General features: G+C 35.5%; 3 protein-coding genes across 3 annotated transcripts; 1 reads left to right on the forward strand and 2 right to left on the reverse strand.

The window, feature by feature from the left end:
- Positions 1 to 887: 887 nt before the first annotated feature.
- Positions 888 to 3,059, reverse strand: LOC117724715 (olfactory receptor 52M1-like). The gene has a single exon (XM_034524621.2). The coding sequence runs from the start codon at positions 3,013 to 3,015 to the stop codon at positions 2,071 to 2,073; it is 945 nt and encodes a 314-aa protein (XP_034380512.1). The 5' UTR covers positions 3,016 to 3,059; the 3' UTR covers positions 888 to 2,070.
- Positions 3,060 to 8,332: 5,273 nt separating this feature from the next.
- Positions 8,333 to 13,418, forward strand: LOC117699197 (olfactory receptor 51L1-like). The gene is made up of 2 exons (XM_076912290.1): positions 8,333 to 8,708; positions 11,128 to 13,418. Exon 2 carries the CDS (start codon positions 11,201 to 11,203, stop codon positions 12,158 to 12,160), a length of 960 nt encoding a protein of 319 aa, XP_076768405.1. The 5' UTR covers positions 8,333 to 8,708; positions 11,128 to 11,200; the 3' UTR covers positions 12,161 to 13,418.
- A 3,586-nt stretch (positions 13,419 to 17,004) lies between these two features.
- LOC117713598 (olfactory receptor 52Z1P-like) lies at positions 17,005 to 22,648 on the reverse strand. Its single transcript, XM_034509944.2, has 2 exons — positions 22,586 to 22,648; positions 17,005 to 19,527 (listed from the first exon to the last, which is right to left on the reverse strand). Exons 1-2 carry the CDS (start codon positions 22,602 to 22,604, stop codon positions 18,539 to 18,541), a joined length of 1,008 nt encoding a protein of 335 aa, XP_034365835.1. The 5' UTR covers positions 22,605 to 22,648; the 3' UTR covers positions 17,005 to 18,538.
- Between the last annotated feature and the right edge of the window lie 2,933 nt (positions 22,649 to 25,581).

Here is a 25,581-nt window from a genome sequence, read left to right on the forward strand (position 1 = left end):
TTATATAATGAATTACATTTATTGCATATTGAAACATGCAATAATATATTGAGATATACACAATGGTGTCAAGGTGAAAATTTGTCAGTATGGGCTGAAGAAATTAATCTTCCAAACAAAGTACAGGAGTTTAAGTGGTATTTCAATTGTAATAACATTTAGTTTTTCCTAGGTAAGAAAGATGTAGAAGAATGGAAAATCAGCAAAGACTGTGGGGCAGTGGTGGCACAGGCCTTTAATCCCAGCACTTGGGAGGCAGAGGCAGGCGGATTTCTGAGTTCGAGTTCAGCCTGGTCTACAGAGTGAGTTCCAGGACAGCCAGGGCTACACAGAGAAACCCTGTCTCAAAAAACAAAACAAAACAAAAAAATCAAAACCAAAAAATCAGCAAAGACAAAGATAGGAAGAGTACTGTGGCTTGAATGTAAATGTGAGTCTTCATAGGTAGAAAACAACACACAGGGATGTAGAGAAACCTAAGAGAGCTGGAGAATGATGGTTTAGCAAGCCTTCCTCACACACATATCAGTATCTACTTACCTGTGTATCTATTATCTATCTACCTATCATCTTTCTATGTATTCGTCATCTATGCTAGGAAGAAAGCTCTGACACATGTAGAGGAGACACTAGATATAGTAATCAATAGAATTGCTGAAACAGCTTGGTGATAGTAAGAGACTGAACAACTATATTTATTAAAAAGATAATGAGTTCAGATATGTACCCTCAAAAAGTTTCTAGTTGTAGATAAAACAAAGAATGAGAAAAGGGAAATAATATTTAGAAATTATAAATTTTTATAACGACAGCATCACTTAAGTGAAATTAACATCAACTTTATTGACTGTTAACAGACTAAGAAAGATTAAGGTTACCATATTTTGAGGTGTAGCTAAATGGCTGTATTTTTAATAAGCATACTTACATTTTCATTAGCAATTTGATCATCAATGTTTCTGAGAGAACAGTTATTCAAAAATGTAAACTGTGCTTTACACAGTGGTTTGTACTTTCCATTTAACAAGACACAAGTCCATCTAATAACATCAAAAATGAATCAAGTTCACCGCTCTTGACAGGTCTTTTGATGTAAATATAAATAAACATGTAGTGTAAGAAACAAGTTATAGAAACTTTGAGGACCATTATAATAGAGACCAAGTGTTAGTTAAGATAAAAATTCAATAGTGAATGTAAGTTACTATAAATTTTTTGCCATACCTGCTTTATGCATTACTAGAGAGTAAATCCTGGGCTTCATGCACATTTGACAAATAGTCTGACACAAGTTACTCTTAGTGAGGAAAAATATTCCATTGAAATATGGAGCTTAGAACATGTGGGCTCCATGGCTGCAGTGATCGATTGTAGCACGTCTTCTGATCGCGAAATTGCTGTGTAATTGTTGTCTGTGTGAAATGTTCTTCATATGCAGATGCTGTTAGACCATTTATAATGCCTCTTCATGGTATATTGTCAGTGGTTATTAATTTTTCAATTATATGTTTTTCATGGGCTTGTTTTTAACATTTTAATGTCATTTGTAAGTCATTGATTTTTAAATAAGCCTCTAGCCATTGAATCACATATTGGTAAAAGCAAGGACTTAAGAGATGCATTCGATCTCATCAAGCTCACAGGACGGCCTCCGTGCATTCGATCTCATCAAGCTCACAGGACAGCCTCCGTGAATTCGATCTCATCAAGCTCACAGGACACCCTCCGTGCATTCTATCTCATCAAGCTCACAGGACAGCCTCCGTGCATTCGATCTCATCAAGCTCACAGGACAGCCTCCGTGCATTCGATCTCATCAAGCTCACAGGACGGCCTCCGTCCATTCGATCTCATCAAGCTCACAGGACGGCCTCCGAAGGGCAGATGCCACAGGATGTTTTCTACTTGCTAGCTTTATTATAATCCACACATTAATATTATGTGAAGAGACCAAAAAATTCTCTAATTTCTGTGAGGAAATACAAAAAATGGCATTTACAATGAAGGCTTGAGTTGCTTGCATAGGAAACTCCTATGCTGTCACTTTCTCTGCAGAAAACTTCTGAAACATCAGGAAACTTTTATTCTAAGAAAACTAAGAACATACTCTCTAATTTTCTTTGTCCTAATACCATAAACAATGGGGTTTAGAAAGGGTGGTACCAGAAGGTACATATTGGCTATGAAGATATGAATTTGGGGGGCCACATTGTGGCCAAAACGATGGGTCAGGAATGTAAAGACGGCTGTAGAATAGAAAACAAGGATTACACAGACATGAGAGCCACAGGTGCCTAAGGCTTTAAGACTTGCTTCTCGAGATGGAAGACGAAAAACAGCACGGAGAATAAGAACGTAAGAGAGGGCAATGAAGAAGCCATCACAAGAACCAATGACAGATGCCACACTGAGGCTGTAACGCTTGGTGGCTCCTGTGTCCACACATGCCAGCTTCACCACAGCCATGAACTCACAGTAGGTGTGTGCAATGATTCGAGTTCTGCAGTAGGGCAGCTGCTTAAGCAAAATGGGGTGTGGGGAGAAGAAGCCTACCCCCCGCAGCACCACAATTGCTCCCATTTTGGCAATGCGGCTGTGGGTGAGAATTGTGGCATGACGCAGTGGGTCACAGATGGCTACATAGCGATCAATGGCCATGGCCAAGAAGAAGCCGGATTCCATAGCAGTGAAACTGTGGATGAAGAACATTTGAGCAAGACATGCATCGAAGGTGATATCATGGGCTTCCATCCAGAAGACACAGAGCATGCGTGGCAATGTAGATGTGGAGAGAACCAGGTCAGTAACAGACAGCATGCACAGGAAGAGGAACATGGGCTCATGGAGGCTGCGCTCTGCTCTCACCACGGCCAGGATAGTCACATTCCCCATCAGGGCCACCATGTACATGGAACAGAAGGGAATCCCAATCCAGACATGGAGGTGCTCTAGGCCTGGGATGCCCATCAACCAGAAGGTGCTTGGGGAGAGTTGTGACTTATTAGCTGGCCCCATGATGGCACTGTCCACTGTTTGTGGCTGAAGTCCTCCTTGTACAGAGTGCGTGCTTTCCTGAGGTTGATACAAATAACTCTGCAAACAAATGAAAATTAAACCTGGAGTATTCCCCAAATCTCACCCTGTAGCTCTACCCAAGTTTTAATTAGAACAGTGGTTCCTCATCTTGTGGGTCGTGACCCATTGTCATTCATTTAAAACCCTTGGAGAACACAGATATTTTTATTACGATTCCTCACAGTAGAAAGATTACAGTTACGAAGTAAATACAAAAATAATTTTATGGTCAGAAGACATTACAGCATGAAGACCCTGATTAAAGTGTTGCTGTTTTAGAGAGATTGAGAATCACTGAAGTAGAGTGAATAAAAGGTCCTTAGCAATATTAGGTAAAACATGTACTCAGACACCTCAAGTTGATTATAAATCAAGTAAAAACTCATATATTTAAAAATTAAACTTATTTGACACTATATATTGCAAAGCAAAAATCTCAACATTCTTTTATTTTCATTATTTTCTTAATTCTTTGGAATATCTGATTTATACATGGAATAGGTTTGAAATTTTAGATGCATACATTTTCTTCTTGACATCAAACCTAAATCTCTCTCTCTCTCTCTCTCTCTCTCTCTCTCTCTCTCTCTCTCTCTCTCTCTCTCTCTCTCTCTCTTTGTTTTTCTCTCTCTCTGTTTGTGTTTGTGTTTATGTCTGTGCCTGTATGTTTTTAAGTAAATGTTTGTATTCCACAAACCTTATTTTCCAAGAGTGTTATAGAATTTGTACCCATATCTTCTACAGTTCTACAAAAGTGAAGAGTTTTCTGAAGCCAGATTTTCTAAAATTTAAAAATTAACAAGAATTTTTTTAGCATGACCCCAGCCAGTTCAGAGGCTGAGGAAGGTTTATTTTTTTTCCCAATCTTCTTTTATTCCATTTTAATTAGGTGCAAGTAATAAGATCAGTTCTATGTTAAGGAACAAGCAAGGCAATAAACACAACTAGTCAAAGAACAACCAAAGAATTTTCTAACAAGTTCTTTTTTTAAGTGAAATTTCTCAATTTACATGTTCTATTATTTTAAGCCTCAATTTCATAAAACATAATTTCTGTTTTAGCTCACTCCCCATATGTCTGGTCCTTTTTTACTTTTATTGTGGTAGACATATTTGGCACAAATAGTAACTCTTATGAATCTCTTGATGTTTGCATATAAATGTAGTGTCTCACCATTTTCATACAAATTGATGAAAGAGAATAATGCCTAGATTCTCTTAAAATGGAAAACTAAACATCATCCTAGAATGCTTTTTATGTTGCTACTTAACTGGAAACACTATGCAAAGTAAATAGTGATTTTCAGTTTTGTGGGCGTAAGACAGGAGCTCAGAATATTGTGGATAACACAAGAGTATCGCATACAACCCTCTCAGCCACCATGGTCTGTCCTGCTCAAGCTGCTCAGATGCTGTCCTACTTCTTATCTGGATATTTTATTGTCTATAGCATAGCTAGCTAACTATATTTACAACCTTTACACAAGTCTAGTCTTTTTGATATGTACTTATGGTATTTATCGTTCACTTTAACAGGGTTCTTCAAAGAATAAACATTACCGATTTGAGGAGCGCATCCTGTTCATGAAAGTGAAAGTGAAGCTCTATTCCCCATCCCTTTATTTAACAATGTTAAAAGCTGACCATTTCCAGAGGACCACCTTATATAAGGAACAGACTCAAAGCTCATTCATCTTACATCAGCTGGACTTACAGTTCATTGTGGATTTCATCTGATTAATCATGTTGCTTAAAGAGCAATTAGTGGTCCACTGGGATAGGATTATTTTCTGAAACAACCAGAGCTAAATAAATTTTATGAGGAATGATTACTATGAATATTTTAAAAGATAAATAATAAAGACATTTTCCAGATGTCTTCTGGATATTTTGATGTTTAAAAAATTTTTGACTGTATCAAAAAGTACCAAATAAAAGTGTTATATTTATCTTTTGAGAGATTAATAGTACTTGCCTAGGCGTCATAATTAATGCTTAAAAGTCATTCTTCTCTCTGGATCTTTTAGGTTTTCCTTTGTAATATAGAAAATTACATTTTAACACACAAGGAAATAGAATTGTGGATAGACTTTAACATGTGTTTGAATTTTAACAGCCAATAAAAGGTAATGTCAGTAACTGAATTTAGACAGGTTTGGGTTCAAATATAGTCCATGTAAGTACAAATCACTAAAATTTTTTAAAAAGTATAATTTTCTGAATTTACTTATTTCCATGGATTATAACTGACAATATCAAAAATGATAGGCAGGTACCTTCCCAGTCTGATTCCTATTGTCCACCTTCATATTCCTACCTTATACCTAGACTTATTTTCTTTGACACCTTTGTCCATGCAAAACTTTGTATTGTGTCCTTGTTTAGCACTGCTTTGTGTCATTGTTCTTCCTACTGTTATTTCCTGTAACAAGTGTGTCCTATGTATTTTGGGCTACAGACATAAAGTCAATGTTTATGAAGTGCTGGTGTGAAGAACTAGAGGGAAAATGGTAAACTGATGGGAAGGGGAGGGGAGAAGATGTGGGATGATAGTTCAAAATTAATTTTATTTATGCATAAAATGATCTATAGAGCATTAGTAAAGGACAAGAGGCTAATTCTCCCTCTCCCAGGAATCATTTGGTGCCTGTAGTTCTTTGTCAAGGGGTTCGGTCCTGTGAGATTCCCTTGCCCATATATGTTAACAAATCTATTGTTACTGCCATCATTCTGGTTTTATTTGTTCAGTCATTTCTAAGACAGACTGTTTCAAAGAAGACTTTCTTGTACTCTGGCTCTTCCTATCTTTGACCTCCCAATCTTGGGCTTTTAAATAAATCCATAGGATTATACCTTCCTGCTACAGAGAGGGACTCAGTGCAGCCAGAACACACTCGATAAGATAACCTCAGAACAGTCCTGTTACACCAGGGAACCTATCTTTCTTGACAGTGTCTAAGGTCCACAGTAGGATAAAAGCGTATCTTTTTCCCCTAACCGCTTTCTTAATAACCTTCACTGCTATGCAAGCTAGTTGTTTTTCTGTTTAATTTCCCTGCCCCCCAACTCCATATAAATTAGATTTTAGACTTTGTAGAACTGTATTCTTGGACTGACCCTCTGTTATTATTGAGCCACCTGTCGTAACTCTCAGATGTGATTTTTTTAATTCCTTCATGCCTCCCTCCACCAAGCATGATCTGGAAGGTGTTTCTTACTTTCTACTTTATAACCTTTTAGTTTTTCCAGTCGTTTCAGATGTGCTATCACACGCTCTTTAGCATTCTTCTTACCTTGTTTCTTTCCTTTTTTACCCTGAATATTCTCATGCACAGTCACACAGAGGATGCTCCTAGTATTGCATCTAACTGGGAGAATAAGAAAAACACTTAATGTGCTAGAAACCAACATGAGGAAGGATCAGCTACGGAAAGAGCCAGGAAACCCTCACAGATGAGAAACTTTTTTAGTTTAGAATGTAATGAAATGCTAAATTAGTCATTCAATACACTGAGACCAAATATTATAGGAAATATAATTAGAAACTAAATAAACAATGCCTATAGAAGAAAACCTTGTTAACTATTGAGGGCAAGGGAAAAGGTAGGACACAGTAAGCAAGGAGAGAAAAGGACATCAAAAAGACTAAAGAGAACAATTCATGTCATTTATGATCATCTCACACGTTAAAATTCCCAAAATTTAAGACAAGTACAATGGTAATCTCCTCCCCCACTAATTTGTAATATAATCTGCAGAAGAGAGAATTTATGTAAATATTAAGGGTTAGATTAATGCTAACTCTAGAGTTATTTTTCAAAGCCAGGGTCACACCACCTAATGTTTCCCAGAGCTGCCAAAACATTCTTAAAGTGAAAAGCAGATCCTTAAAAGCAGAATATATAAGAACAGTGCTTTTTGCGTTTAGTGTCAGACAATGGTGGTTATTGTGATGGTAAGCTGTAGTGTTCACTGTGATGGACAGTCAACCATAGTGGTCACTGTGGTTATCAGTTTTAGTTTCCATTATCATGTAGAGTGATAGTGTCCAAAATTGTGGTCAGTTGTAGTGTTCAAGTGATGGCCAGTCATAGTGAGTGTGTGAGCAAGTGAGCCTCTGTTTCCCATGCTTTCTTGAAACCCTTTCCTTTTGTTTGCCTTGTCCAACTCTGATGTGTTCATTGTTTTATCCTAATGTGTATTATTTTATGATTATCCCTTAGAAGACTTTTTATGTTTTAATGAGAGACAGAAATCCAGAAGGGAAGATAGATGGAGAGAAACTATGAGGAGCAGGTGGTTTGGGGTCAGTATAATAAGGATATTTTACATAAAGAAAAAGCTTTATTCAATAAAAAGGAAGAAAAGTGTGGGTAAGATAAAAAGAAAAGAATACATCAAAGCTAATGAGAGTTTTTGGCTGTAGTATACCTGATAAAGCTGGTACATATTTCATCAGCCTTCAGGCATTAAGGAATCAATATTGTTGACAAAACATAAGCAACACACTTACTCTATGTGTTGGTTATATTTGTGTCAACTTGGCACAAGCTAAATTCATCTGAGGATAAGGAGCACCAATATTTTAAAAATGACTCCATAAGGTCTGGCTGTAGGCAAGCCTATAAGGCATTTTTTAAATTAGTGATTGATGTGATAAGGCCCAAAACATTTTGGCTGATGCTACGTATGAGTTTGTGGTACTAGATTCTACAAGAAAGCTAGCTGAGCAAGCTAGGAAGGGGGAAACCAGTAAGCAGCAATCCTCTATGGCCTCTGCATCAGGTCCTGCCTCCAGCTTCCTGCTCTGTTTTTTAGTTCTTGTTTTGACTTCTTCAAGGTTGAACAGAGCTGAGGAAGAATAAGCTAAATAAGCCTTTTCTACCCCAAGTTGCTTTTGTTCTGGTATTCTATTAGAGCAATGGTAACTTTACTTAAAATATTCTACATCTAAAAATTCTTCGGTATCTGTATTCTGAATGCAAGCAAACATCTCATTCCACATAGCACTGTAATATTTTTCCAGATACTGAGGCAGTAAATAATAAAGAAATATGAAAACATACTACCAAGAAACTCAGTGCTTCAGTCTGGAATTAGTGGACTTAGTGGCTTTGGGAGGTGGCATAAAATCATGTTGTCACTGAGGTAGCTAACGCCACTGCCTTGCATACATCTTGGGACCACACGTCTCTTAGGACTTTAGGAAGATTTATAAATTAACCTCACTTATTTGTTGAGTTGAATGGCCACTCATAGGAAGGAAAATTGTTGTAGAGTGTTAGAGATCAAGGAAATATTTAGATAAGAGAAAATGGAAACACACAGTTGAAAACTTGAGAAGCAAAAGAGGTGGATACTTATCAAAAGTGGAAGAAAAGCTATTTGGGGGAAGTTTTTATTTGTTTGGGATCTTGTTTGTTTGTTTTCAGTTAAGGGCAGGTTAATGACAAAACATCTTAGTTATTCGTGCTCATCTAAGGGCCTCCAATTAGACTCAGCTTTTCAAACTCAGAAGGCTGATATGGCTCATGTTCTTTGTCAGTGGATTTGCTGCTTACAGGAGGCAAAGAGATGCTTTCAAATTTAACAGATAAGGAACTGCAGTCTATAAACTAATCCTAACAAAATATGGTAAGTCTGTGAGGACTGATTTGAAACTGTAGTCATAAGCAGTGGAAAGTGTACAGTCAAAAGCAAGCCTTGCTAGGGCTTTACAGGAGGACTAGTGGCTACTGGATGGACAGCTGCATCACATGTCTGTGTAACAGGGTCACCACAGAGTCTAACATAGATTTTCAGATTAACATCTTAGTAAATCCCAAGGATTCTCATCTTTGTCTGGGTGAAACTTAGTATTCCACTCTGGGTGTTATTTTCTATTTGAACCAAATAGAATGAAATGCATCTGGGTAGGAATGTTGTAATTATCAGTGGAAATTGACAATAGTAGAAAATGGTTAGGGTGTGACTCTTATGTATGTTTAGTAATCACTGGTTGTCATTGAGATGAAATTGATAATTCTCACAGTAGAGTTACCTATATTATTTTGAAAAATTCCCACTCATGAGGGTTCTATCTATATTATGATGCTGTATGTCTTCTCTATTTTTCATTTATACAGTAACAAAGGATTGCTGTTTTTTCATTGTTTCTGCTAGACTCACCAGCAGCAGAATCAGTATTTTGTGATTACTATCTATAATCGTATTTTAAATATTTACATACAAATTTCCCATGTTATAATTTTTAGTTACAGCTGTAAATGTTTCTTCAATGAGAAAAAATAACTGTGTGGGGTGATTTGTAAATTAATTTCTCTGGTTTAGATACAGTATCTCCTTGGTTTCCAGCACAATACTGCCAAAGTTTTGGTTGATAGAGGATGCAACTTTTGTGTATATATAGCATTATATGTAGTTTAAAAAGTGAATCTACATTTCAACTACAAAATAATTCAAGCTGATGTGGTATAGAACCAGAGAAACAATGTTCACCATGAAGTGGCAGCTTAATGAAAAAAAAAAAAAAAACTTTAATTTTCCTTAAATGTTTTGTTTTTCTCTTTACATTACAACAAATATTTTCTTTGACAATTATACATAATTTCACTCAAATATATTTTACTATATAATTAGCTTTCAAAATAACAATCCAAATTACTGGTAGTGTGATAGCTTTCTCAAGACCTACACAGGTTCACATCAAACTAAATGCCAGCCTGGGAATGAGGGACTGTACTGAAAAACAGCAATCCTCTGTTACTGTATAAATGAAAAATAGTCTTACCCCTAACTAAAAAGCTATTTGCAACTGATATTGGCTGAAACAGGAAAAAAAATTTCTCTATGGTAGTGTTATTGATTATAACAACTATTCTCTATGGAAGTCTCCATGCCCAGGTGTAATTGACAAAACAAAAGACAAAAACCAACCAACTAAACAAACATACAACCAAAAAAAAAAAAAAAAAAAAAAAACAAACCATAGACTCTATGTTTGTCTAAGTGTGTGTTTATGTATGTGTGCATTCCTCTTGTATTTATATTTTATCTTATTCTTTCTTATCTGTTTTGTTGGGTTTTTGAAAGAGAAAAAGGGAGGTGGGAACAGTCTGGGGGGAGTAAGAGGAGGATAAGAATAAGCACAATATGCATTATATCAAACTTTTAAATAAAAAGAAAAAAAGAGCTACAGTCCAAACCCAAATCATATTTGGAGTCTATTGTCTGAAGAAACCAAGATTATGACATCAATTAAACAACAAAATAGTTAGGGAAGAATGAGACCAATGTGAGTCTAAACTTTACTGATTCCTCTAAAGGTACCTTGCGTGATGCTCCAGAATTGTGAATGCAAATGCCAAATTTAACAGGCTAACACATCCATTCAAATCTCTGCAGGAGTTAATTAATGAAGGGTTGGTGTAAAACATCTACTTCTCAAAAACATGTCTTTGGAAATTATTGAGTTAAAACTGTAGTCTTCTATTTGTGTGTACATGCATTGTCAGGCTGATGTTTTGGAAGCTCATGCATGTTTAAATGGCTGTTGAATGAGACTGAAGAAATGATGGAATTGGTGGGTTGAGTAGTTTTTTCAATTAATTTGTTTGTTTATTTACTTTACATGCTGACACAGCTCACATCCTCCAAGTTACCCCTCACACGTCCTTCCCCCTTCATCTCCCAGCTTCACCCCTCAGAAGGGGGCGATCCCCCTGGGTACCAACCCACCCTAGCACCTCAAGTCACAGCAGGACCAAGCATATTCTCCCAGTGAGGTCAGATAAGAAAGCCCAGTTAGGGGAACAGTATCCACAGGCAGGCAACAGAGTCAGGGTAAGCTGCTGTTGTAGTTGTTGGAGGACCTGCATGAAGATCAAGCTGCACATCTGCTACATATGTGCAGAAAGTATAATTTTAACTGACAATAATCAACAATGCAGAGAAAGGGGAAATAGGATGAGAATGGCTGAAGGAGTTATTAGAGGTAAGCACTAGAGGCTCTTTTGTTTACTTTTTTTTCTTACTCATTCTTTTTAAAATACAGATCCTGGATTTGTCAATGCCTTCCCCATGAGAGAGTAACAGTGGTATTGGACGTCACTAGAACAGTCAACCCAATGGCCCCCTCAAACTCCAGTGGCAGTGTGTCCTCCATATTCTATCTCACAGGCATCCCTGGCTATGAGGAATTTCACCACTGGATTTCCATCCCATTCTGCCTTATCTACATTATTGGGGTAACAGGAAACTGCTCCATCTTACACATTGTACGTACTGACCCCAGGCTCCACGAGCCTATGTATTACTTTCTGGCTATGCTTTCACTCACTGACATGGCCATGTCCTTGCCTGCTATGGTATCACTTTTCAGGGTGTTGTGGTCTATTTCCCGAGAAATCCAGTTTAATATTTGTGTGGTTCAAATGTTTCTGATTCATACTTTTTCCTTCACTGAATCATCTGTGCTCTTGGCCATGGCCCTTGACCGTTACGTGGCTATCTGCCACCCTCTCCGATACGCTACCATTCTCACACCAAAACTTATTGCCAAGATTGGAATTGCAGCCTTGCTTCGGAGTGCTATTCCACTCATTCCTCTCCTGATTCGTCTAGCATTCTTTTCCTTCTGCCGCTCCCATGTCCTTTCTCATTCTTATTGTCTGCACCAGGACATAATCCGCCTTGCCTGTGCTGACATTAGGTTTAACGTTATATATGGAATGGTTGTGATTCTTATGCTGTGGGGTATGGATTCTTTGGGTATTTTAATAACCTATGTTTTCATCCTTCACTCAGTATTAAGAATTGCATCCCGGGAGGGTAGACTTAAGGCACTTAACACATGTGCATCCCACATCTGTGCTGTGCTCATTCTATATGTGCCCATGATAGGGTTGTCCATCGTCCATCGTTTTGCCAAACATTCCTCTCCTTTTGTTCACATCTTCATGGCTCATATTTACTTAATGGTGCCACCAGTGCTCAACCCAATCATCTATAGTGTGAAGACCAAGCAGATCCGACAAGGAATCCTGAATTTGATCTGTCCTCATAAAATCAATTCTTCTGCAATGTAGGCATATCATCAAGGCAATAAGATATTGGTGCTGATGGTGTGATGCCATGGTAAATTTTGCATGTTGTGTTCAGACAAAACATATGCAAAGCAAAATATGAGGCAACTCAGTTACAGACAGGCTCTTTAGCACTTATTGTTGATCATTAGGACTAGATAGAATGACCTCACACATTCTTTAAAAATCATAGTCAGTTATTAATGTATTAGAGAGAAATATGATGAAAATCCCTGGCTTTTCTGTTCTTGCCTATACTAACCTTAAACTTCATATAAAGAATCTATCCCCCAAATTTTCCTTGAATCAGCAAAACCCAGGTTCCTTTTGCTTTTTGACATTTGATAATGTACGGTATAGAACTTTATGTGACCTTTTGCATTTCAATATTATTAATTATTATTGTTTGAAATATATTTATTCAATCATAATTTATAGATGATAACAACTCTATACAAAGTGTTAAGAATCGCACTTATAAGTCAAGGCAGAAGGTATTATCTGGCATGCTGCCTGTGTGTCATCTTCAGAAAATAATGGGATGCAAATTCTTTCTGATCTGGGATGTACATTCTCTTTAGAAGGGATCAACATCAATATCAATTTTCTTCACTTGTTTTCTTGGAATGGCATTAACTTCATAGAATTTTGAAAGTAATTTTGCCATATTCCCATAGATTTTTATGTGAAGCAAAAAACTACAAACCATTAGTTTAATGCATGCTTTAATAAGAATTTAGGGTGAAGAACACATTTAAATATTTTCAAATGCAGGTAAATAAGGATTAATTATTTAAAATTTTGGAAGAAGAAAACATGATATTCCAGATCCTTTCTGTAGGTGACTTTTCATTTTATTGTGTTTGTTTAATATTAACTTTTTATTTAAAATTTTCATATAATATATTTTGATTATGTTTTTTTCTCAACTCTTTTCAGATGCTCTGATGTCTCTGAACACTAGTTAAAAATAAAATCTTCTATCTTTGTAATAATCCAGTTCATATATGTTCATAAAATGTAGAATAATAACTGTAAATGTTCAGTTTTGCTAATACACATATCTCAATATTTGGTTTGAATAAAAAAAAATAAAGCAGAACCTGATGTAAAGATGCTTTGTATCTTCTGATATCTTCTTCCTTGCTAACTGGTAATGTATGCTCATATATCTTATTCTAGCTACTGTCCTAGAATTTGACTTGCCTTAGTGTGAAAACAGTCTTTAACAATTATTGGATGTATAAACAATGAAGAAATAAACAAGACACTGATTTTTAAAAATGGGTAATTTGGGTGTTATATTTTTAATACTAATATTGTAATGTAATCACACTTAATACAAGGCAAAGATGATAGAAAATTGAAATTAGGACCTTAAATTCCAGGCAGTTGAAAGATTAGGATTGTAAATTCCAGGCATTAACTCGTGGAGGACTCACAGCTTCCATGCTGCTTCTTGATGGATTTTTGTTCCACCAATGTCTCATTCCTCTAAGCTATATCCTTTACTTGAGCCCACTTATCATTTTTCTATTTAGGCATGTTAAATTTGACCAAAGAAGCATTGATTTAAAATAAAATTTAAGAACTACTAATCTCACATACAAGAACATCAACTTTCTAAAATAATTACAATAAAATTTCCTTTAAAGACACCATTTTGAGAAAATAACATTATTTAGCAATCGGAAATTACATAAATGTAGAGGAATTTTAATTCAGTAACATGGCTGCTCTGTCAAGGGATCATATATCCAGCTGGAATACAGGCAGGCTACACACCTTTAATCACTCTGGCTGGAATAAGACATGTCCTTAGTACACTCCTTTGGTCCCTGTGTCTAGAATACAGACACACCTTTAGTATATCTTTAATCCCAAGCAATGAACTCTAATTAAGGTGTAGATAAGGTGACAAATCAGAAAAAGGTTTGACAGAATGTCTAAAATAGGATAAGTCTAACTTTCACAAAAAAAAAAAAAAAACTGTGAAGAGAGGCTACTAAAAAGCAGTAAGGGAGAGAGAATTCAATTCAATTCTATTCAATTCAGTTATGCTCAGTTCAGTTTGGTTTAGTTCAGTTGAGTGTAGTTGTGGACAGTTCAGTTTAGAGCAGAGCGATTGTGTTCAGAGCAGTTCTGTTCCTGGAGTGCACAGTCAGTCTTTTCAAGTATAGCAATTCAGTCAGAAACCAAGAAAGGTCAATTTGAATCAGGCACCTTGGAGGGAAGCAAAAACAGCTGAGTTGAACCATCCAGCCAGAGTTCAAAAAGAGTTAGAAAGAGTGAGTTTATTCAGTAGTAAGTTTCAAAGGCTGAAACATTCTAGGTTAGATGATAGAGGCTGGAAGCTGAAGTCTTCTAGGTACAGATTTGCAGAAGATTAGATTGTATGGAGGTTAGAAGCTTCAGTGCTTAGGCATAGGGATAGTTAGAAAAACTCTGGGCTCAGCCCAAGCCATTTATTCACACAGCTTGGGCTTTGCTCTCATCTCATCCCTTTATCTGAGGAAATAAAAGGAAGATTAACATTTACACATAAGGTGGATTTAGTTAAATATAAAATGCTTTAAAATCACACTTAAATACAAACTATTTTTTATTTCATTTAAACCAATTTTTTATTCTTGATAATTTCATTCATGTACAATGAAATACTGTCTCTACTTAAGTCTTCCTATAGTTTTTCCAAATGTACCTCCAATTTTTTTTTGAAACTCAGTACATCCATTTAGTTCTGCCTTTGAGCACATAGGGTTGTGACTATTCATTGGTGTGTGGGAAAACTATAAGTAGTCACATTTTCATGGGTATTATTTTAATATCCCTATCATCTATCCACCGCCAATACTTATCAAAAAGGGTTGAGACATGAAGATCATCTGGCCATATTGCTGGAATTTTGACTATACTAATTTTGTTCAGGTCTTGTACAGTTAATCATAGTTTCTTAACCATCATGAGTAAGATACTATAAATATAAAGATGTTAAACATTTTTATGGCTTTATTTCCGAAATATTTTTATTAACTTTCTTGTTAACTAAATCATGCAATTGAGCAATTACGCCTGAATAATTTTAATATACTTTTTATAACAACTTTTTCATACAATTTATTTTATCAAATCCCTTCTCTAACACAAATATGTGCTAGATAAGCTATTTTAAGTACACACATGCACATACAGGAAATATATATTTTTTCAAATTTTTATTACTATGTTGCCTCCTGTAACTCATTGTTAGATCAGCATTGTATTTATTACAAGTCTCAAGAAAAACATTTATTAAACATGCATTTTTAAAATTAAGGAAGTCATTCCTACCAAAGTACATTTGGTCAGGATGAGTGATTGTTCGTATCCATGAGTAAATAAATAGATGGCTTCCTGGAGTTTTTCTCATTATGTGAAAATGCCATCTGGTGGTATCATTATGCTGGTCTTATTCGAGCAATGGTATTGACCTGGTTAGGCATGCTCTATCTGCATGGGGAAGAACTTCAGGTGTTGTCAATACATGGCTGATTGTTATGGTGGGATGTCATGGTTATGTGCTCCAGGATAGAAATCTGGTCCATAGCTAGTTCAAACTCCTGATGTTCTCAATTATGAGTTTTATCAGGGTTCTGAACATTTGCTACAATTTTTCCAGTTCTGTCTGGTAGCATGGTCCACTGCCCCACAGGACACTACCTAGAAACAGCCATCCTTAGTCTTACGGTTCTTACAGTGTTCCCATCTTCTGGAACTTAGGCACAGGAGTTGCATTACAGATGTAACAATTTGCAGTGGGTACTTTTCTGATACTTACTCTCTATAATTTTACCAGTTGTGGCTCTCTGTATTAATCTCTATCTATTATAAAAAAAAGAGGATGTCTTAATTAGGTTTTTACTGCTGTTAATAGACACCATGACCAAGGCAACTCTTATAAGGACAGCATTAAGCCGGGGCTGGCTTACAGGTCCAGAGGTTCATTTCATTATCATAAAGGTGGGAGCATGGGAGCATCCAGGCAGGCATGGTATAGGAGGAGCTAAGAGTTCTACATCTTCATCTAAATGCTGCTAGGAGAAGACTGACATCCAGGCAGCTAGGAGGAGGGTCTTAAAGCCCATGCCCACAATGACACAATTCCTTCCCCAAGACCACACCTATTTTGACAAGACCAGGACTTCTAATAGTGTCATTCCCTGGGCCAAGAACATTCAAACTACCCCCAGAGAAGGAGAAGAGGAAAAGGAAGAGGAGGAGGAAGAAGCATTGACATACAGGAAAAATTCATAATGTCCTTCCTAGGGTGATGGTGTACAATGGCTGCTGAGAATGGGAGAATCTATTTCATCTTAAGGCAAGGTCCAATAAAAATTTTCCAACACCATATAGTCAGACCTGGATACATGTGTGAATTAGTGATGCTAAATAAATCAATAGGCTGGACACACACACACACACACATACATATATATACACATATATGTATAAATATGTGTATATATATGTATGTATATATGTGTAGATATGTATATATATACATGTATATACGTATATATGTATATATGTGTGTATATATACATATATACATATATATGTGTATATATATATATATATATATATATATATATATAATTGAGTTGGGAAGGAAGGAGTGAGAGTGATATAGATGTAATACCTATTTAAGAAAGTTCTCAAAAACATAAGATGGCACTTTTTTATTCTTTATATTATTCAAGTATTATTTGGTATTTTCTTTTAATTGATACAGATCACTTCATTAGTTCTCTTACTCATTCAATATTTTAATCTAATACCATAGAGAATAAAACATATTTTAACAACAGTGTGAAATAGTCACTTTGATATACATGCAATATAGAGATTTTGTTTATGTATAAAGAAAAATGCCTTGATAAAAGGTTTGCAGGACACTCAGTACATCAGTAAAACCAGTAGACCATGTATATTTACTCTTTTATTGTACACACAACATAGTTTGTTCCTAAACTGCAGGGAAATGTTTTATTTTTTTCTTATTCAAAAGTGAACATCTTTCAGTGAAGAAATGGTTTAAATTTCAGGCTTATCTCACATAGTCTTCTAGATGTAAATGTAGACAGCAGGCACAGTAGGATGCAAATATCATGACACTTCATTATTGGGAACTAAACTAGGGAATGTACGTGTGTTTATGTAAGAGAACAAGAGAAACTAAGCCATGATTGGTATACACATGTGTCCAGAAGTGTAGAGAGGAGGAATGTGAATCTGAGGCCAGTCTTAGCCTCTGAAGAAAACCAGTTCAGAAAATTATAAGCAAAATAAACTATAAAAACATTAGAAATACAAAGAAAAAGTTAAAGAGCCAAACAAACCCACTGAATGTTCCCCTAAGCTTTCCATGATTTAGCTAATTGAGAACCATCCTGACAGAGTTTTATTATTTTTATATCAGAATATTGTACTATGAGGTATTATGAATTGACTTAATATGTTAATCTGACCCAATGCCAAGCAATCATTTTTATTGTATCAGAGTCACAATCCCTTAGCTTGATGTTACCTACTTCAGCAATGCTCTCCTGTAGGTGGAGTGCATAGCAACTTGGTTTCTCTACTTCTTGAGTCTTAGATACATATTCATTCTATTTTCAGACATCATTATATAACTCAGATGTGTCACAAAACAGCATGTTTGTGACATTTTTAATCCAAACAAAATAAAATTCTAGAATGTAAAACTAAAGCAGATTTAGTAAATGAATGACTTAAAATCTGTAAGAAATAGATATTTTCTGGAAATACAAGGGGGAAGCATTTGAATGATAGGCAAATCGATCATTGACTTCTGGGAGGAGAGATAGTCTCCCAAGGCTGAGCGTCCTTGTAAACTGCCCAATGCATAGTGCTCAGCTTTGAAAACATACACACACAAACAAAAAAAAATAAACTTAGCAGATCCCATTTACATATATTTGTGCATACACATACATGTATAACTAGGCATATAGCAAACATAATCAAAGGTCAAAGAGGTTATCAATTTAAGACTGGAGGAGGAATAGGATTTTGAGAGAGGTGGGGAAGATAGGGAGAAAATAAAAGAGTCATATAACTGTTTAAACTACAACATTAGAAGTTAAAACAACAAAGCAATATATTTTGTGCACAATTTTATTATTTTAGATTTTCACATATCCTTTCTTATTTAATTTTGTACACTATATTGTATTCCCTCCAATACCAATTTCTCCAGGATTCATTCTACTGCACTACACACCCGACTTATATTCTTTCTCTTTCGAATTCTATTTAGTGTTTTTATTGAATGTTAGCTGTTCCAGGGCTAGATCTGAGCAAAATGTTTTGGATTTTTATTTAAGCCTCATTTTTTATTTTGGATTCCCTGTTCTTTGCTGTTTCATTAGACTTGAATACTTTTCGAGAACAGGGTCCTACTACTCGCATCCTTATCTCTTTGGTCTTTATTCCATAAACAATGGGGTTCATGGTTGGGGGTATCAGTAGATACATGTTTGCTAGGAGGATGAGGGTGTGCCTGGACACATGGTGTCCAAATCGATGGGTAAAGAAAGAGAAAAAGGCCAGTGTGTAGAATATTAAAATGACGCAAATGTGAGCTCCGCAGGTGCCAAAGGCTTTTGTCCGTGCTTCCCTTGATGGCAGTTGTAGAACTGTTTTCAAGATTAGCCAGTAGGACAAAGAAATGAAGACGAAGTCCAGCCCTGTCGTGAGGAGAGCAGCTGAAAGACCATAAATGCTATTTAAGGTAAAGCTATTGCAAGCCAACTTGGCAATGCCCATGTTCTCACAGTATGTGTGACGGATAATGTTGCTTCGGCAAAAGTCCAAGCGGAGAATAAGTAGAACACCTGGAGTAACAACAGCCACACTTCGAACTATCAGCGCCAGACCAACCTTGCCAATGAGGGAGCCTGTAAGCAGGGATGTGTAATGCAGTGGTGTGCAGATAGCCACATAGCGATCAAAAGCCATGGCCAGTAAGACAGCAGATTCAGAGAGGAACAGAGCATGGACAAAAAACATCTGTGTAAGGCAGGCAGGAAAGGTGGCTGCCAAGGGGCCCTGCCAGAAAATGAGCAGCATTTGAGGTACCGTGACAGTACAGAGGAGGACATCATTTAATGCCAACATGGCCAGGAAGAGATACATTGGTTCATGGAGGCTCCGGTCACAGACCACCACTGCCATGACCAGCACATTGCCTAACACAGCCAAGAAGTACATGAAGCTGAAAGGGATGGACATCCAAATCTGAATATCTTCTAATCCTGGCACACCAGTAAGCAGAAAGAAAGTGAGCTGAGTAGGTGTAGTGTTGAGTTCTATAAAAGAGATGTGGAAAATTTATCACATGAAAACAAGTGATGCAGAGTAAGCTGCTTTAATGCTCTAATGTTACTAAAGGACCAAATGTTTTTGGTGTGATGAAGAGAAAGGAATAAAAATCATGATGAGATCATTATAAGTGAGCTAGTGTATGGAATGTCTTCTGAAAATCCTTTTTTGCAGAACAATTTTCTTTGAAACTGTGGGTCAAGTTTTTGGAAGCCATTTTCTGTGATTGTAAAATACTCATTTTTTGTGATTGATGTCATTTGTTAGAACCAAATAATTTTATTTGATTTTTTAACTTTTATTCTAAATGTTTATATCTGCTAAATAATAACTACAAAAGCATGGCTTTCTTCCTTTCTCCATCTAAGTAAAGGCTAAAAGGAACATCACATTTATTAAACCACCATCTGGTATATAACTGGCAACAATTGCTTGCTAATTCTTTAAGATTCTAATTCCTTTAAAAATAATAAATTGTATAATCTTTTGCTTCCTCCTTTCCTGCTTCCCTTTCTCCTTTCTCTCTATCTTTATGCATGTGTGTGCATGTGTACCTGTATGCATGTGTGTATATGTGCATGTATGGGGGTGTCATGCATGGTATGTCATGGTATACCATGGTATACAGTGCATGCAAAGATCTGAAAACAACTTTCAGGACCCCTTGTAGGTCCTGGGAATTGATGTCACATTATCAATCTTAGCATTAAGCAATTTTCTTTGGTGAGCCATCTAATGGGCCCCAAGAGAGAAATTCTTATTTTCTATCTGAACGTTTGGAAATTTTTATTGTTGCTCTAATTTTTTACTATCAAAAGGAATAATTTGATTAACTTGTGTCTCATTCAAATTATCAAAGACAATAACTGAACAAACATAAAATTTAAAGTACATTACAAAAGTTAAATTATTCATCCTCACATCAATACTGCTTCTCAAGAATCAGGACATAGAATCAGACAGAAATTCAGCCCATTGTAGATTTTCATTTGGAGAAAGCCACAGCAGAGAATCACGGCTCATCCCTACTCAATACCTAACACTGTTGGAGTTCTCCATGGAGCAGAAAATGTCTATTTTTATTCAGATCTATCAAGAGAAAAAGATGAGAAGGTACCAATATTTTTATAACCATGGATCTTGTTTTTATAATGTTATTGAAAATTGTAATGATGCCGAGGGCCATGCAGGAGGAATGACAAATGGCTGTAGAACTCATGGAATGTAGCCCACAGGTTACGAGAGCTACATGGGTGAGCCTCCATGTGGCACGACTCCAAGGACTGTGTCCTGACGACTGCATGCTGTTGTGGACTTCTACTCTGTTTGCTACATTCACACTTGTCTTAATCTCATAATTATTTAAAAAAAAAATCTCTAAGGGGGTTTCCAGTCCCTCACTGGGCAGTATTCTGGCATTCACAATAATCTCTTTCAGGCATTGCTGATGAAGCAGATTAATAATTCAATCACTAACATAGAGAAGAACTTAGAAATATAGATTGTCAACAATTACTACCACCATTAGAAAATACTTGGAAAAAATAAAATTGTTAGTGAAGCTGGGTTGAGATGTTTTTACCACTGGCTCTGATGAAAAAAAAACAAAACTGAGGAACAATTTGAAATTCAGAAAGGCACACTCTTATTAGTTAAGCTAGGGATCCTTTGTGGTCGGGGAACAAGAACAGTGGCAGTGCTGAGTGATGTGACTCTCACTGAGGCTGACTGGTGATAAATGATTTCTTATAACCATTTTTTGTCCTCAGCTGCCTGATATGATTTAATAAGAATTGCTGATGAGTAGATATGCATTTTTGAGGATTTAAGATAGATATGACTGATTCTTATATAAAAGTTTAGATTTGTGATTCTTTTAATATTTTTCAAGATTACTTTTAAAGATAAATAATAAAATAATTACTCCTTTCTTTGTAACCACAAATTGCTGCCTGCCAGTAAGAGAAACTGGCTGAGAAAACTACCTTGCTTGCTCACACTTTGTTAATCTGTAACACGTTGTTTAGTTACGAATGTACATGGGTTTTGGAGAATAATTTATTTTCTTTACCTCTACTACATAATGTCATTTCTTGTAAAGGTATTAGAGAACACACTGTTTTTTCATAATCATTTACTAGAAGAAATCTAAAACATAATCATATTGTAATTATATACTGCTTGAAAGACTTTGCTGGGATATATAAGCTATGGAAGAAAGAATAAAGTATGGTGGCTGGAACACCGTTTCTCCCATTCTTCAACTCTGTGTGTATGTGTAAAGTTTGTGTGATTAGGGTCTAGAACATTGTTCCTCAACCCATCAACAGTGTGTATGTATGTATATGTGTAACGTTTGTGTGAGAAAGGGTCAGAACATCCATCAACTATGTGTGTGTGTAAGGTTTGTGTGAATGGAGACTTGAATGACCTTTTGTCTCCCTTTTGCTCTCTTGTTTTCTTTCACTCTCTTCTCCCTACTTCCACTTTTTTCTCTCTGCCTTAGTTATAAGGAATAAATACATTTTATTTTTTACTTCAGGGACACACACACATGTAATAGATAATAGAAGTAGGATAACTATTGCTTAAAATACAGTTAGGTCCACTGTTTCCCCAAACACACGAGGTAGAAAATTTGCACTCTCTAGCTTTGTTTTATAACAAACACACAGAAAATATAAGCTACTTAAATAGAAGACAAACCACATAACACACTAGTAATTGCCATTGTAGTAGTAAATGGTAATTTTTTTAGAAACCTTTATGAATGCTTACTAATAACCTTTTCTCTAAAGTTAAAATAATCTTTTCATTCAATGAAAGATAAGGATACAAATTACTCTACTTAGTTCATTATGCCAGTTTTGTATAGGCAGAATCCTGGTCATCTAACAATATAAAATTCTTGTTTACAAATGCAGAGATTTTAGTTTCAGAATTCGTAATTTTAACCATTGAAGGATTATAGTTTACCTTATGAGTTCATAGCTTTTCTGAGTCAATAAAACATTAAAGAAAAGGTTTATAAACTGTGTTAATTACCTTTTACTGTGATATCCATAAAGCTTGTGTGAAATAGCCATGCCCTACTGGTGTGGGCACAGAGGGGAGTTATACATATACTTCTCTGTGTTTCACACTGATAATATTAACATCAACCAAGGGAATAGCATCTACCTGGATAGAGAGGTCATTTGAGAATTATTTTCATTAAGTAACTATGTTGACCACAGTTAGAATTTGATTACCTGACTAGATCATCCCTTTCCTGCCTCTGAAATGATGATTTCATATCTTGAATTGTATCTGATTATTTTTAAACCATAATAAATATCTTTGCAATGTAAGTGTTTACTGCTATAAGTCCAATATTCAATCTTTATATAACAGTATAAAAATACATGTTTCCTATTCCATATCTGCTATGAAACATAAAAGCCTTCTGCAACAACAACAACATCAACATCAACAAATTTCTGTGGCCACTTGTACCTATTTCAATAAAATACCAGATGCTTCTTAGTGCAATTTTTGTGTGTGGTGATTAGGGAGATGTGCAGTGTGGTATTCGAGGAACTCACACTTCAGTATAGATTGAAAACTATTAGAAGGCTGTATATGTTGTCAAAGACCTTCACTCTCACAACTTGGGATGCTGAGGCAGGTGGATGTCTATGGATTTGCGGCAATGCTGTTCAATATAATGAGTTTTAGACCATCCAGGGCTAGAACATGAGATTCTGTCTTAGAAAACCACTAAATAAAAAAATAATGATAGATTATATTCTAGTTAACAGTTGTATGTTTGTGCAAAATGTATAAATAAAGTAAAAAGTATTCACATGTAGAAATGGGCAACTAAAGGTGGGAAGCGTCGGAGAATTTGTCAGATAATGCTCAGGTGCATCAGCTGTCTCCAAGTCAGATGACACTCAGGTGTACCAGCTGTCTCCACGTGATTCTGTTTGTTAGCAGCTTGAGCTCACTCCATACCATGAACTATATTTATGTTTAAATATTTTAAACTTTTGTTCATGTCAGAATAAATACTTATGAAATAATCTGATATATGTATATATATAATTAAGTATAAAATAATTAGAATTACTAATCTCATTGAGAAAGTTTTTCTTTAGTTCTATAAGTTTAAGTTCATTAATAAAACTAATCTTGCCACATAAGCCTAGTACAATAAAGAAATTATTCCTATTCATTGTATTTGATTTTCATTTTGCTGCTATAATTGAAAATCAGTTTATTTTGGCACACTAAGCTTCTTTATAAAACACAACATTTATAACATGCATTTTAAAATAAAATTCTTCCATTTTAAGAAGGTAATGATTAATGAAGAGTCTCATAAACCATCAAAGTTCTAAGAATAGGTGACTACTATGTCCTTATCTCTAAATCGAACATCAATATCACCTTCTTCAAGGTCCAGCAATAGGGCCCCAAAAGATTTCAAGAGCCTGAAGATGGGGTGGTGGTGGATTTACAAAGCTCTGTCTTTAGAATATGGCATGCCCTTTATAGTCATGAATACACTGCAGCTGTGTTTACCTACATACAATCTCCCTCACTTCTCTCTCTCTCTCTCTCCCTCTTCCTCTCCCCTCTGTTTGTGTTTATGTGTGTGTGTTTGTGTGTGTCTTTGTATGGGTCTGTCTCTCAACACATACATACACACAAATACACATAACACAGATGTAAGTAGAAGAGGGAGGGTTAGTTGGGAAAGAAGAAAGGGTCTACTGGAGTGGGAGAGGGAGGGAGAGTAAACATTAAGGGCATGAGTATGAACCAAACACATTGACTACATGTATGAAGGTGACAGAAATAAACAAAGAACATTAGCAAAACAAGGAAAGAAAAAGAAGGGAAGGGAAAGGTAAGGAAAGGAAAGGAAAGGAAAGGAAAGGAAAGGAAAAAAGGAAAGGAAAAAAGGAAAGGAAAAGAAATTCTCCTGGCACAACTGTGCCTTGAATCCAATTGAGTAACTTTTCCAAACCTACCTAGATGCTTGCATACTATAGTTAGTAAAATCTAACACCTTCAAAAGCTCTACATTCAAATCCAGAAATTACAATGTAATTTTCCTGAGAAATTAGTTCTTAAGAAAACTTTTCACATATTTTAAACATATGTCAATAACATATTAGTTGTGTAAGGGAACGAGTCACATAATCATATTTACATTCAAGTATATCAATTATTCTGACCACATGTGCACTCCAAATTTCTCCCCGTCTTCCCAAATAGCTCTCTCTTTACATATGTTTATGCGTACAAATATATGTATATGACATACATACATGAATATATATATATATATATATATATATATATATATATATATATATTGTGTGTGTGTGTGTCAATATCATGTGGATGTCCTTGTGTTTTAATTACAATATTTGTTTTGGGGTGTGCTACCATCCAGTATACAATAATTCCTATTAATGTTAAAATAATCATTTCCCTTGATATTTGTATTGATATGATCTCTGATAAGAAATTAATTTTCAGCAAACCTTAAAATGTTAATGGAAAATAAGATCAAGTAAACTCCCATAAAATTAAATGTCTACCTACTTTCCTTAGTATTTTGATTCTTTTATATGTTTTCCCAATACTATTTGTTAGCAAAGGTGTTAAAAAAAACCAGTGTGAAGGGCATCCCCAGCATTCATAAGTATATGACCTACACTTTTTATGGTTGACAAGGTCTTGTAAAATGAATTGGACAAGGCAGTTAAATATCTACAATAAATGAGGGTAGAACATGTAACAAGCAACGAAGAGCAATGGGAATTTTTACTTCAAGGAAATCATAAATACTCACTAATTTGGGGTGAAAATTGTTCTAAATATAAACAGAACTTCTAAATTTACATGAGAAAATGTACCTTAAGAATAGGTTATTTTTAAAAAAAACATGAATACTTCATTGGAAAATAGCCAGCAAATTACAGTCAGACAATTGAATATTATTTATTTATTTATTTATTTATTTATTTATTTATTTATTTTTGAGA

This window comes from Arvicanthis niloticus, chromosome 1 (genome assembly GCF_011762505.2).
Source record: "Arvicanthis niloticus isolate mArvNil1 chromosome 1, mArvNil1.pat.X, whole genome shotgun sequence".
NCBI lineage: Eukaryota > Metazoa > Chordata > Mammalia > Rodentia > Muridae > Arvicanthis > Arvicanthis niloticus.

Excerpts from the sequence above, each read along its gene's own strand:
- LOC117699197 (XM_076912290.1), top strand. The coding sequence starts at position 11,201 with ATGGCCCCCTCAAACTCCAGTGGCAGTGTGTCCTCCATATTCTATCTC.
- LOC117724715 (XM_034524621.2), bottom strand. The coding sequence starts at position 3,015 with ATGGGGCCAGCTAATAAGTCACAACTCTCCCCAAGCACCTTCTGGTTG.